At 43.1% G+C, this 14,706-nt stretch overlaps 1 protein-coding gene across 2 annotated transcripts in view; it reads left to right on the top strand.

The window, feature by feature from the left end:
* Positions 1–14,706, top strand: part of zbtb7a (zinc finger and BTB domain containing 7a) — a 33,088-nt gene that overhangs the window by 16,075 nt on the left and 2,307 nt on the right. For both annotated transcript variants that reach the window (XM_072915086.1, XM_061977909.1), the window contains exons 2-4: positions 2,188–2,751; positions 5,411–6,291; positions 9,491–14,706. The exon at positions 9,491–14,706 is cut by the window's right edge and continues 2,307 nt beyond it. In XM_072915086.1, the coding sequence (XP_072771187.1) occupies positions 2,266–2,751; positions 5,411–6,291; positions 9,491–9,911 (1,788 nt within the window). In that variant the 5' untranslated portion in view covers positions 2,188–2,265 and the 3' untranslated portion in view covers positions 9,912–14,706. The remainder of the gene's footprint in view (positions 1–2,187; positions 2,752–5,410; positions 6,292–9,490) is intronic.

The raw sequence follows: 14,706 nt of genomic DNA, 5'->3' as shown, positions 1-14,706 counted from the left end.
GGGGCGCTGGAGCCTATCTCAGCTACAATCGGGCGGAAGGCGGGGTACACCCTGGTACGCTAGTTTAAAACATACGCTAACTTAAAACATACGCTAGCTTAAAACATACGCTACCATGCATGGACGCTGTTTTAAAAAGGCAGCAGGAGCAAAGCTGAGTTGGGTTGTACTTTATTGAAGTATTTACCAATGTACTCACATTATTTTTTGATCAATCCTCATCCACAAATTCATCAAAGTCCTCATCTTCTGTGTCTGAAATGAACTGTTGGGCAAGTTCTCCATCAAACACGCCAGATTCCCTCTCCTCATTTTCAAAGTCAGTCTCGTTGTCCATTAGCATAGCAAGCTAGCACAACAGTAAAAGCCGACTTCTCTTGCCCCGTTGTGCTTATGGATTCGCTACCGTGCTGGTCCCCTTCTTCTCCAGTGGGCTTCACCGGGATGTCGGAAGTGAACAGCACCTTGTCCATGTTGGTGATGTGTTTGTCTGCAATTTTTTATTTATTTACAATGCACATAGCAGCACTATATGCTCACTGGGGGCGTGCCTTTAGCGTCCTCTCTCACCTGAAACCTTCACCCTATAACGGCCGCCTGCTGTCCTCAGTCACGTCCGCTTTTCCTCCATATAAACAGCGTGGCGGCCCAGTCATATAACATCTATGGCTTTTGGAACTCAGTGCACACACAACAACCTATCTGGATTCGATAAGAGATTCGATAAGGAATCGGTCCGATAAGAGGATTCGATAATGGCATCGAACTCGATAATTTCTTAACGAACATCATCCCTATATGAGAGTAGCTAGAAATTGTGTCTAAATTCTGAAAATCCGAACGACCTGAAATGCTAACAGTTATCACGCTAGCCAGATAGCGTCAAGTAACAAAACATGATGTATATCTGCAAATTAGCTTTAAAAAAGCTGGCATGCTAACGTCATGTTTTAAAATTTTACCAAAATGTGATAAAGAGCTAGCATTTCTGTTTGCAATTACCAAATTATCATCACACTTCAACATCTCTGTCATGTAATTGCTGCCAAATAAGGATATGTTCTTAATTGACTTATTTTGGATGAATAAATATTTAAATACATGTAAATTAGGAAGTAAATGTTTATGCACACCATTACCCACAAGCCTTAGCGCCACAGACGGGAACCAGAAGTAGGTTTGAGCTACACAGGAGGACAACAATTGTGCCGTTTTATCAATATAAGGTTGCTATTTGAATTTGACTGCTGTTCCAAGACAATTTTGATTGTCGCAGGGGTTGGTTAAATTTGCTTGAATTTGCGCGATCGCGAGAAGTCACAAATTCCATGCTGTGCTAAAAATTCTGTATTTCTCTTTTAATTTTTAAAGGTTAGAAAAATACAGTAGAACATTGAATGTTAGTCAGTGTCAACCTCTGATTTGTTCTTATTTCATAACACTTCATTTCCAATGCAAGTTAAAATATGTTAATGTCACCTGCAAGGTTTTTAACATTTTTACCGTCCGTTAAAAGGTAAATTTTCTACCAATTACATTATATCTTGCATGCAGAATTCCAGATAAAAACTTCTATCTTTATTTGCTCTGTGCTGTTGCACCGTGTCACGTTCTTAGTTTTGAAATAAATGTTGTGTAAGCTTTACCACTCAGCACTTTTAGCATACACTACTCTGTACCGTCATGGTGAGGGGCAGAGCCTTTAGTGCTGTATGACACGCTAATGATGGCATGTGTCTTTCAAGATGTAAAAAAGAGAAATTGCCTTTGAATTTCTTGTTTTAGACAAATATTTCTATAAACAGCACATTTTGATTGCCTTTCTATTTTAACATAAAAATGCAAATTGAGGCAAAGTTTGTTTCTGTTTGTAATTAAAAGTTATGTTTGGCAACTTGCAGAACGTTTGTTGACATTTTTTCCAACGCTGAAGCAGTCATATCTTCTTGTTGAGTATGTGATTGTTTTTTTTAAACTGTTTTAGACCGTGTTTTTTTTTGTCAATGGCGTAACAATCAGAAAATCAGCATTGATTAATCACCATAAACAAAAATATATTTTTGTCACAGCCTATTTTGGTTTGCCTGGTAATAATGCAATGATGAATATTTGACAAGTTGCATTTTTCTGTTGGAGAAATCAAAACGTTCAGAGTTGTTTCTGATGTTCTGTCTTTCCCCCCTTCAGACAGGCAGACAGACGGACGGCAGGACGGATACACGGGCGGGGGCTGTGCTAGGCGGCTCGGCGGCAGGCTGGTGGAAGATGTCGTCCGGAGCCGGCGGGAGGGGAGGGAGGCGGCTCAGGGGGACGGCGGGCGGAGGGAACAGCGGATACCGAGGAGGAGCCGGAGAGGCCGAAGAGGGCCCAGTGGGGATCCCTTTCCCAGAGCACAGCGCAGACATCCTGGGCAGTCTCAACAAGCAGCGGCTCAGTGGCCTGCTCTGCGACGTTCTCCTGGTCACACAGGACCGGGAGTTCCCAGCTCACCGCTCTGTCCTGGCATCCTGCAGCTCCTACTTCCACAAGCTTTTCACCTCAGGGGCGGCCGCAGATCAACGCAATGTCTACAACATCGACTTTGTGGCGGCAGAGGCTCTGGAAGCGCTGCTGGACTTTGTCTACACGGCCACGCTGACCGTCAGCCACACCAGTGTGGCTGATATCCTCGCAGCCGCACGACTTCTGGAGATCTCACCTGTTCAGGATGTCTGTACGCACCTGCTGGACACCAAAGTGCTCTCCCCGCCGGTAAGACACCATTCTAGAACCACTAATGTTTACATTTGGGGGGATTTAATCCCTAGTACAGTTGACGCATTTAAAAACAAGTCAGTGCTACTCTGGTCCAATCAAAGTGGCAACTCCGTAAGACTAGAAAGCATATTCAAGACATCTTTAGCACTAGAAGAAAATAGGGATTCAGTTTACGCCAAACACCTGTACAATGCTTTCTTGTCATTGACTTGTCAACTGCTTCCAAACAATTGTATCTTGATATTTTTTTCCTAGTTCCGCCTTCTTATTCAACACCTAAATGTACCGGCTTTATATACGTGTCTTAACAAACAAGAATAACTGTTAAACATTAAGGTGTGTGGTCCTCGCGACTCGCCCCTTCATTACGTTCTGCAGTCAACCCCATCAAGCTTACATCAAGGCCCTTATCAGTCTCTCTCACGATGCCAAACACACACCCACGGCCTTGGGGTTAGTTCAACGCTTACTCATGCTGGGCCAATAGCTTGTGTGGAGGAACAGCACGCTCTTTTTTCCTTTTTTTGCAACCACATCATATCACAGCTACACGTCCACATAATCAAGCGTGGTGACGTGCGATAGGCTCCTTCTTGTATTGTTATCTCATAATAAAGATGGCACCGTTTCACTCGCGATCATGTAGGACAAGACTTTAGTGGATTTTTCATTGCGGTCATTGCAATGTACCACTCTTGCATCTTATATGTGAAAAGAAATTGATCTTTTTCAGATTGATTTTCCTAGCATTTGCCTGTATTTAGGATGTATTTTTGTTCATGGGAAACAATGGAACATAACACTTTAATTAACTATGCAGTCACTGGTTTTAACATTGTTAACTGTTGGAAGAGAGATGCCCGCTGAACTAAACTCTTGACAGAATGTATGGGCCATCATGTAGGGATGTAATGATAAAAGGTAGTAATGATAACTGCGGTAAATCTCCCAACGGTTAGTATTATCGTTTTTAATACATTTTTGAATCAAAAAAACATCATTGACAACTGCACTTTGATAAACTCACAGACTGACTGGCGCCAGCTTGCTAGTTTCAATGCTAACATGAAAACAAGATACATTAACTGTTGCCTTCCTCAGAGGTTGCCACGTTATACATTAACGTCTTTCCCCATTAAGAAAAGATATTCCCCAATCTTAATTTATATAAAAACATTGCTGTCTGAGCAATTTAACTATTCAGTTGGGCACATTGAACCAAAAAGCTGTGATTCTAAGTACAGAGTGATCCATCTATAAACAGGAATACGAGACAAGCTGTTTTTAGAGTGCGTTCATGAACAGCTAAACAGAGTAGCGAGACGCAATGCCTGCCAGAAAAGTCAAATAGATAATACATCTTATTTGTTACACACTTTTAATTTAAATAAATCTTAAAATGCTACAGTACAAACCGATATTTAAAACAAATATAAGCTTAGCCATTAAAACAGATAAAATTCTAAGACTAAAAACACTATCAGTAGCCTTTTGTAAATGGGAAAAATGTATTTAATCTGATCATGATTCGGATTACAATGTTACTGTGTACATGGACCCTGAAAAAATTATTAGATTATGATGTGCATCACACCGAGAATCGGAATACTTAATTTTGACATGCGTAGCACATTGCGTAAACGAAAGTAGAAGAGGAAGAAGCAGTGACTTCTGCTGTAAACAAATATGGTTCTGTGCATTTCTGCTTGTCCGACACTGTCACGGTATGCACGATTTTTCCTTCTGTTCGCTACTTTTGTTTTACCTCTCTTTTTGAAATTGAGCTGTCCCGTTGCATCCATGTTGTGATATGTACGGGTTGCCGTAGTTTCTGTAGTCGCAGTCGTGTCAGCATCAGGGCGCATCTTCATGTTGTGTGCATTAGCACTTGGAGTAGCTGTAAGACCGTGGAAAAAACAGCTTCTTGAGACGACAGCAGATCCCTTCTTTTATTGTTACATCGACGTATGACACTCCAGACCATACTTTTGTTTTTGCTAGTCTTGGTTTTAGAGCAACAAACTCAACAGTATATAACACGACTTCTGTACATCTTGAATGGTAGGAGACAGTAGCAAGACAATCGCTTCATTCCGAGACTAGTAAATGTTGTCCCCCCTCCACCAGTATATCCAGAAGTATAGCTGATGTCATAGACATGCGGCGTAAGAATAATTTCGACCCAAATTTCGGAAGAAGTGTTTTCATGCGCTCCAACCATCGGAATAAACCACTCATCTTAATCAGAAGGAAATTTTGATCCGAACGTATGTAGTCAGGTCAGAATATTCCGAATGGCGTGTTTACATGAAGTATTTTTATTCCGGTTAAGCTTTTAATCCAAATAACTGTCTGTATGCACATAGCTAATGAAGCATAAGAAACACAAGTCATGCAGAATAGTGGGTTTAGCTTTGTCAGAAGAATTGTGTGTGTATAACTACTTTTTGAACACATTCAACTATACCTCTGTAATAATGATAACCGTGATAATTTTTTATATCACAAATTTTCATATCGTTACATCCCTAGTGTGAAGGAAGGGCATTTCCCCCATGAAAACAGGAGCAGGTGACTTCTGTGGTTACGCGTTAGTTTCATTCCTGTCTGCTCTAAAACCTAAATCTTTTTCTCCCTCTCGATACTTCTCCAGGCGGGCATTGAGCAAAGAGAGGGTGATGAAGAGAGGGGAAGAGGAGGAGGAGAACAGGGAAACCAGGTGCGAGCTCGGGAGTTTTTGGAGTACTTCCAGAGAGGGGCGCACTGGAGCAGCAGCTGCAGCACACCAGAGCTCAGGGACCTGCCTACACACCTGCACTTTAATCACGGCAATGGGGGGACCCCCAGCAATGGGGCGCCCGGTGGCCCTGGCGACTACTATTCCCCCCTGGCCCTGGCTTTGGCCCAACCCCCCACACATGAACAAGAGGAGGAGGAAGAAGAGGACGACGAGGACGAGGACGTGGAAGCGGTGCAAGGCAACGGGATAAACCTTCCGTCATTTTACTACCCTCCATCCCAAAATGGGCACTTCTACCTCACCCCTGAGGTTCGATCAGGGCACGACGCAACAGAGGCAGAAGACGGGGCCAGGCAGCTGATGGCAAGGGACAGAGGCTCAGCCAGTGCCCTCCTGCAGAGGATGATGAACTCCATCGAGAGGCAGAAGGAGTGCGGGGCGGCCGGGGAAGAGCCGGGCGACGGCGATGACCCTGATATGGAATTTTACTACAATTACTTCAACAGCGCGCAGCTCGAGGACACGCCCTCTGCCGCCGTGACACAAGGAGCAGCACCGCTGTGGCTATCACGAGGCAACGCCGGCCATGACAGGGTTGGCGGAGGGGAGAGGGGAGTGGGAGCGAGGGCCAGCGGGGGAGGTGGAGGGGAGAGGAAGATGCGCTCTAAGGCCTTTCAGAAGTGCCCCATATGCTCCAAGGTCATTCAAGGAGCAGGCAAGCTACCCCGCCACATCCGAACACACACGGGAGAGAAACCCTATGAGTGCGCCATCTGCAAAGTGCGCTTTACCAGGTAAGCCCAATTAATGAAGCGTCGGCCCCATGTCACATGTATTAACAGTCTCTGGGCAAAGCACCCAGCAAGTAGGGAGTGCCGCCAAGTCAAGAGTAGAAGAATTAGGCTTTGCATTAAGATCAAGCCTGCTGTTTATTTTTGCATGGCTTAGCATGTGGAATATTTCACTGGAATATACATGGTTATAAAAGCGGATTTTATTTTGACAGTGTCTAAAGCAAAGTCCTGGTTGTTTAGCACAGGGGTCCTATAAAAAGAAGGCTTGCTGGTGTTATCGAGTGGAGGGCTGCTATAAAGTTCAATAGGGGGCGGGGGGGTACAGGGTTGTGCTCTGTGTGCTTCAGTGCAGCCATTTGAACTTTTGATCTCTGCTTATGTTGATTATTGCCCACAGCACTGTAGTTAAACACCCCCACTCCCCTTTCGCTTTGTCCTGCCTTTACCTCCTGAAATCTGCTTTATGCGGCTGCAACCAGTCTCAAGTCAGTTGACTTTCTCCGTAGTTAGGAGGCCCTTATTTTCCTTGATTTCCTGATTTTAATTTATCAATCAGAGAATTTGCGCCTGGAAATAGATGCACAAATACCTTGCCTGCTGGCACAGCAATTAGAGAAGACAACTTGGAATTGGCCTCTCGGTTAAATTCGACCGGCAGTGGGAAGTATTTGTAATCTTAATCCTGTTTGATCAGGGTTACGAGTGCGCTGCACGCGGTAAAAAAAAAACAGCCCTGTCCTAAAACAATTCACTTGTGTCAGCGGGAATCTCCAGCAAGTGTTTGTGTTATTGCTTTGTGTGTTCCTGCATCTGGTCATCTAACATTTGTAATATATGACAGTTCATTCAAGTTGTTGCTCAAGAGAGTTAATCCTTTTCTATTCCTTACGTAGTTGAAGGTTCCATGGTAAAGGTGCAGGAGCATGATGAAGGCATTCTTATCAAAGTACAAAGTGCAGTGCATTATTGTGTAAATTATGCATGTTATAATAGTATACAGTAGTAACAGTTACACCAGTAATATTTCAGGAATACAAGTTGCACAAAATGTAGACCACTGTAATAGAATGGCATGCAATATTTTTTTTTTCTTAATTGTGGTTAACTTCTATTTACTCTTCTAAGAAATTTAGGGGGGGAAATGCAGTATGCTTTTAAAAGCAGCTTTCTCTCTACATATACTCAGAAGTGAAAATCTCCTCCAATATGAGTTGTGGGACTTAAATTAGGAAGCTAAATTGTTTCAATGAATTGTCCCATATGTCAGTTTTTTGTTGTTTTTTTTCAAATATATGTTATTGAATTTTACAGTTAAAATCACATTTGACAACCATACTTTGCTCACTCAGACCCTTCATACATGCACACATCCACTCATCCACACTCACATGCACTCTTGAGGAGATAAGTGCACTTGGGCTTTAACAACTCAAGGTTTACAGTATTAACATTATGAGAAAAAGTACCCAGATATTGTATATATCCATCCATCCCACACTGGCTCAAGATCAGCAGACGATCCAGACCATAGCAAGATGGCATCAAGGATCAAGGATCCTCAGGAAGTGATCACTAGATCACCTCCTGGGGACCTCTCCACCGTTCACACTTAAAAATAAAGAAGAAAGTCACATTTTCGTGGCTTGGTCAGATGCAAAAAAATTAAAAATACAAATACATTTTTTTTTAAGTCACACAAAAAAGCAAGTAAACCATGACAAAACCATCAAAAGTGAGACAAAAAAGCAATGGTAGTGTGGGAACAATACAGAAAATAATAACAGTAATGAAAAAGAAATGAAACTACAAAAAATATTTTTTTAAATATATATTTTTCTTTTTTCCCTTTCTTCTTCCCTTCTTCTTTCCTTTCTTCCCCTCCCTTTCCCGAAAAAAAAAAATGTCTAGAAGTTGTGACTCAATATATGTCAGTAAAGGCTTCCAGGTTAGTTCCCATTTATTCATATTTGTAGAGTTTATAAATCTTATTTTTTTCAAGAGTCATTACGTTCACAAGTTCATTTAACCAGTTCCTGAAGTTGGGTGCAGATGGGGTTTTCCACTCTTTGAGAATGAGTCTTTTGGCCAAAACCGTCCCGAGAAGCAACACAGCTGTAATATATTTTGGAAGTTTTTGTGTTTCTGAAGACCACCCAAACAAAATGATATCCCTGTCAGGGACAGGTTTTCTCTGAAAAACCCCCAAGTAAAAGAAGAAGATGCTGGACCAAAATGGTTGAATAATTGGACATTCCCAAAACGAATGAGACAGTGATCCTTCAGCTGATTTTACATTTATCACAAAGTGGAGATGTATCAGGATAACATTTGTGTAATGAGACTTTGGAGTAATAGAAACGATGAATCACTTTAAACTGCACGAGCCTATGTCTGCTGTTAATTGAGCAATTGCGAATTTGAGAGAGTGTCCGTTCCCATTGCAGTTTCGGTATTGTTGTTCTTAGTTCCTGTTCCCATGCTCTTTTAGCGTCTGCTGATGTAATGGGCATAATGAAGCAGCTGGCAAATTTGGCGATAAGCTTTTTACTTGTAGGCGATAGATTTAGTAATTCTAAGAGAGGGTGTTTTTCATTTACCAGCTGAGAATTCGAAATATTTTCTTTAATACATTTTCTTACCTGCAAATAGCGAAACCAACTGGATTGGAACAAATTGAATTTGATTCGCAATTGCTCAAATGACGCAAGACTGTCCTCGAAATAAATGTATTTTATGCATTTAATTCCATTTGAGGACCAGTTTAAAAAATGTTCTGTCTGTTATCGATGGAATAAATGCATGATTGTGGCACATCAGGTTTTTAAAAATGATTCTGGGTTCTTTTTGTCTAGAAAATCAGTAAGCTGCTGTCAGTCACTGTGGAGTTGTCCTCATAAAAAATGCCAAGTGACACAGTGAACAACTGAACATTGAGCTTTATTGCCAGTCCACAGTTGCGCTCTTGACTGCAATTACACAGATAAAGATGTAGAGTTTATGGCTTTATTTCACGCGGCCTGGCTGACCTCACGGGGAAAAGAGAGACCAGTGGATGCAAGCAAATGGTCGTGAATTTAACTCAAAATAAAACAATTTGCAGCATATTTAGCGGACCGTGTTAGAATCAATATGTGGATTTTCTACATGACAGACATTGCTCAAGCAGGCCTGATTTGATGTCTTTTTCCTTTGCTCGCAGGCAGGACAAGCTCAAAGTCCACATGCGGAAACACACGGGAGAGAAGCCTTACCTTTGTACGCAATGCGGGGCCGCCTTCGCTCACAACTACGACCTGAAGAACCACATGCGCGTTCACACAGGCCTGCGGCCCTACCAGTGCTCCAGCTGCTTCAAGACTTTCGTGCGCTCCGACCACCTGCACCGCCACCTCAAGAAGGACGGTTGTAACGGCATCCCGTCTCGCCGGGGCCGAAAGCCTCGGGTGCAAGAGGCCGGGCTCCTGGAGGCCCCGATGGGCCTGCTGAGCCCTGGCTCAGACACTAGCCTGGAGCCTCACATCATCAAGGGACGGCTCTCTGAAGCGTTCAAGTCGGAGGTGGAGGGTGCCCACGCACACAGCCCTCAGCTGCAGGAGGTAGCAGGGGGGGTCGGACCCTGAGACATGAACTTCAGAAATGACTGCTGTCACTCTGCTCCACCTGTCCACACAGAGGAGTAGAAAGCGTACATAAAAACTATTCCTCTATAAACCAAATCAGGGTGTCTCCAACAATTTAACCTTTTCTCCTTTCACTTTGGCAAACAAAGTAGATGTGCAAGCACTTGAGTCGGTTTAAAGCGCAATGAATGCTTCTAATCGCGCTCCCAAGACGTCCACTTTCTGGGACATTTCTTTCTTATCAGTGATTGGGGTTTTATACATTGGCATAATGTATAAAGGACACTAAGACACTCTTTAGCAACTATGCAGTTGATTTTAATTTTAGTTTTTTTTTATTACTTTTGTCCTCACAGCCTTCGAGCTCTGAGCAGGCTGTCGTACGGGTGAAGCGAGGACAAATCTTTCCCAGAGAAAACTGCTTTTTTTTCCTAAATTCTTTTGCAGGTCTATCGATGTACAGTTACCATAGAAACAACGTTGCCATAATATGGCATATGCAAGGAAAACTCACCACACTTGTGATGCAACAGCTTTCTCTGTCTCTCTATTTCTCGCTTTCTCTTTCTCACTCGCTCTCCAAATGCTCCAGAAAGAGTCAGACGAGGGTTCGATTGAAGTGTTACTTACTCGATAAAGAAAATGCATTCTAAGAAATGATAGTGGCGAGTCGAATCCACGTTGGTGGGGGCTCGAGGGTTGCAGGACCAAGCGGCCGGCGGGATGGTGTTTTTAAAATGCTCCCACTGCTCTCACAGCCCTGCGATTTCAGATCACCCTGTTGAAATTTGTCTTAATTTTTGCTTTTTGATCCCTTTTTTGTTTTGAGTTGACTGGGTACTTGACACTTTATAATTGTATACGTGTATATACAGCATGTGGCGATATGACATCCCCGTTGACGCTAAGGTGTTTTTAACATTCTGGCTTCTCCTCGCGGGCTTGATGTCGTACTTACGGGCTTGTATGAATGTTTGTTGAGAGATAACACAGAGTCACCTGTTTGTTTTTTTATGAAAAAAACAAATCGTTGACAGTTTCTGCCCTGATAGGATGAGGAGTGGGAATGAATGAATGAATGAATGTGCTTCACTTTTTGCAGTGTGTCCTTGTGTGACAAGGCGCAGGTTTAGGTAAACGACATGAAGCCCAAATGAGAGAAATGAGCGTGAAGAAGAGAAAAGATTAGCACCTTTTTTTTCTATGTTTGCACAGCTTTACTAAAGACACCCAACAAAAAAGAGGGAGGTGATATATATATATATATAAAGAAAGAAGTTTGGTTTGACTTCTTTTAGCCGTAGGGTCCACCTGTGCGATGAGACCTGTCCCCAGTCTGGAGGGCAAATAGGAGTGCATCGGCAGCTGATTCATGGGGGGAGGGGGACAAAAGGAGAGGGGATCTTGCCATGTCTGTTGCATTCCAAAAAAATAATCTCCCCCAGCTCAGCCACGTTTCCATGCAGGAGGAGTGGGAGGGGAGAGGAGGGGAGGGGGGATCAGAGCAGGCCTCTCCCTCTCTGTGGTCCTTTAATGCCCTTTAGGGATATGATTATAATAGAGTATGGTGTTATCGTGGGTAGGACGCTCGGAGAGGCGGCAGTTTAATGTGCGTGCGCGCGTGTCGGCGTGCGTGTGTGTGTGTGCGCGTGGCAGCCACAGGGTCCCTCTGGCCACATCATCAGTGTGTGAGTCAGCCCCGGCCTGTTCAAACATGCACCTTGAGCTGCCAGCCTCAATGTACTTCTCTCCAAACACACTCAGCCCAAGACACCAGCATGCACAAGTTTAATTTCCACCTACTTCTCGACCGGGGATAGGCTATTGTAACACTCTATTTTTTTTTTTTTTGTATTGGGCAGAGAGTGGGCGCCAGAGTGTTGGCGTAGCTCCGTGAATGAATCGACAGCGCCTCTGCTGGTTGTAGCCAAGTCGTGCACTCCATTTTCCCTCAACTGCATTCCGCCCGCCTGCAGCTGTGATAGGCTCCAGCCCCCCCACTTCTCCTGTCCTTAATTGCACCTTCTTTGAAACGAGGCAGGTTCAGAATGCACTTTGTTACTCCATGCGAGGGCACTTTGTCAACAAAACGGGTACTTTTAAGTAAAAAAAAACATATATATATATATATATATATATATATATACATATAGTTGCAAATGAGATCGTCACTCTGTGGTAAATTTAAGACTCCTTTTTTTCTGATTTGACGACAAAGCTGCCAAACATACAAAATCTGGACTTTGAGCGCTCTGAAAGGGGGGCTTGGTTTTGTGACCTTATTATACGAGATGAATTAATGTAACTGATTGCACTTGAAGTCAGCCGTTGGTGAGCTGTATATGTGTCTTAACGGTAGAGAGGGGGCAGAAAGTGTGTTTCGTGTTCCGTTAGACTTTGGAGGGTCTCGGGACAAGCTAAGCAAACATCGCTGCTAAGTTGGCGGTGATAACGGGCCCAATCGTTGTAAAACACCTCGTCGGACAGTCGCTTGTTTACTTCACAGCTCTCTTGGCGCACGTTTGCATGAATCTTGGTTTACCCTCGCTTGTCATTATCGGCGGCTGTTCCGGGCCTCGAGAGTGTGCTTTTTATTTATTTTTGTTGGCGCCCATGGTTGTCGTATAAAGACAAGGTTGATAATTGCACTGTTCAGAGCAATGTGAGCTGATGTCTGTACCGTCTTGAGTAGTATGGACCCTAAATAACCTGTGAGTCATCTAAACCTGTGCATTTGGACCTGCATATTCCTTCTATGGTCTTTGTGCTTTTATACTGGCACTCTTTGGTCCGTAGAATTGTAGTCAATTCTACTCCCTAATCATTGAGCTCGAACCACATCAACAAGTTGCGAACAAACTCAATTGTCGTTGAAAAACCTTGATCGGAAAACAAACGGTCACTCAAACTGGTCATTAGGTGTGACCCCAAACAAACAATACAGGTAGCATCTATGTGTTTAGCATGTTGGCTGATGGCAGCATGTTTTAATTTGCTCAAAATTTCCCCTAAAAAGTGCATTATTGCGAGATTGGCCATATACAGTGGTACCTCAACTTGAGTCTTTTGAGATAAGAGCTGTCTTTCGGCTAATGGTTATGCTTCAAGTTGCACGCATTAATTTGAGATACAAGCATTCCTGTACTCAACACCCGGTTTTACCAACATTAGCTTTTAGCTAGAGATCGACATGACTGTTTTACAACCATCAGAACGAAGAAAGTGAGTGTGAAGGACGGTACTGAGAAGTGGAAGCACTGTTGATTGCAGATACAAGTGTTTTAAGTTAAGAGCTCTGTTAAGCTTGTAAGTTGAGGTACAACTGTACTTACTAAAAACAGTTTCCGCTATGTTATGTTCATCGGTTTGGAAAGAAACCGAAACCAACTTGACTTTAGTTGAGACCAGAAAGCCAAAAGTGAAAGCACCCTGATGTAAACCTGTCCCCTCATTGGCCAGTCTAAGTAGTCCAAACTGGACCTCCTCTGTTTGTTTGTTGTTTGCTATTTCTTGTGCGAAATAGATTATTCACGTTGTGAAGTATTTTTTGACTTTGCTTGAACACGTCTGTGTGAGTGATGAGTGCATGCGCAAAAAGGGGGTGATGTTTTGGGGGCGGGGCTCCGGAAACCGGTGCCTGGGTGGGTGTCTGTGATTTAAAGCTTGATAGCACTGGAAGTGGTGCTTTTAGCTGATCGTAGCGCAAACATTTGCACTAATTTTAAATGTTTTCATCCTGCTTTTGGATGGTTTTTTTCATGTCGACTCGGGTCAGCCACCTCTTCCCCCGTAGAAATAGTTATCAATCAACATGAACTAATACCAAAGGACACAAGACATGTTAGGGTAGCAATCAATGTGCGTTTTGTTTTGTAGAGGTTTCCAAGTATCCACCATTGGAGACGTAAGAATGTAGCAAGGCGTCTGACGACAAACATTCGAAATATTTGGGTGGCTGTGAAGGTCGCGGCGTGTACAAAGATATCAAACCAAGACATGATTTATTTATTTATGTTCAGTTCAGCTGATAAACCCAATTTATTCATTCCATCAGGCTGTGATTGTGTTTGTGCTTACGTGCAATTTGGATCTGCAGCTTACTCCCAACAGGTGGGCCCAGTTTGACCAAACCTGTGCTTTTACCACACAGCACTGTTTTCTCAGGGCATTCAACCCACCGCAACAGGACTGTTAAGTTTGTCTCTGAAGACACTTCGCCTCTTATCCGAGCAGGTTTCCTCAATTCATGTTCACAGACTAAATAATAGATCTGAGCAATCGAGTGAGAGACAAACTGAACAGTCCTGTTCCAACGGATCATGCTCATAGACTTGGATTGGTCAGATCTATGAGCAATCTAAGTCATGTTCGAGTGAGAGACAAACTGAACAGTCCTGTTCCAATGGATCATGCTCATAGACTTGGATTGGTCAGATCCAGACTAAAAACTACATCTCACCAGTCTAAGTCCTGCATGGATGAGAGGCGAAACGTCTTCCAAGACAAACGTAACGGTCCAGTTGCGATAGATAATGCTTGTAGACTTAGAATGGTCAGATCTAGACTAAATATTAGATCTGAGCAATCTAAGTCCTGTTTGAGTGAGAAAGAAATTGAAAACAGTCCAGCTCCAATGGATCGTGCTCATTGATTTGGATTTATCAGATCTAGACTAAATACTACATCACACCAGTCTAAGTCCTGCTTGGATGAGAGGCGAAACGCCTTCCAAGACAAATGTAACAGTCCAGTTGCGATAGTTAATGCTCGTAGACGCAGATTGGTCCGATCTAGA

The sequence above is a fragment of the Nerophis lumbriciformis genome, linkage group LG18 (genome assembly GCF_033978685.3).
Source record: "Nerophis lumbriciformis linkage group LG18, RoL_Nlum_v2.1, whole genome shotgun sequence".
NCBI lineage: Eukaryota > Metazoa > Chordata > Actinopteri > Syngnathiformes > Syngnathidae > Nerophis > Nerophis lumbriciformis.
This window is presented reverse-complemented; position numbering and strand designations above follow the sequence as displayed.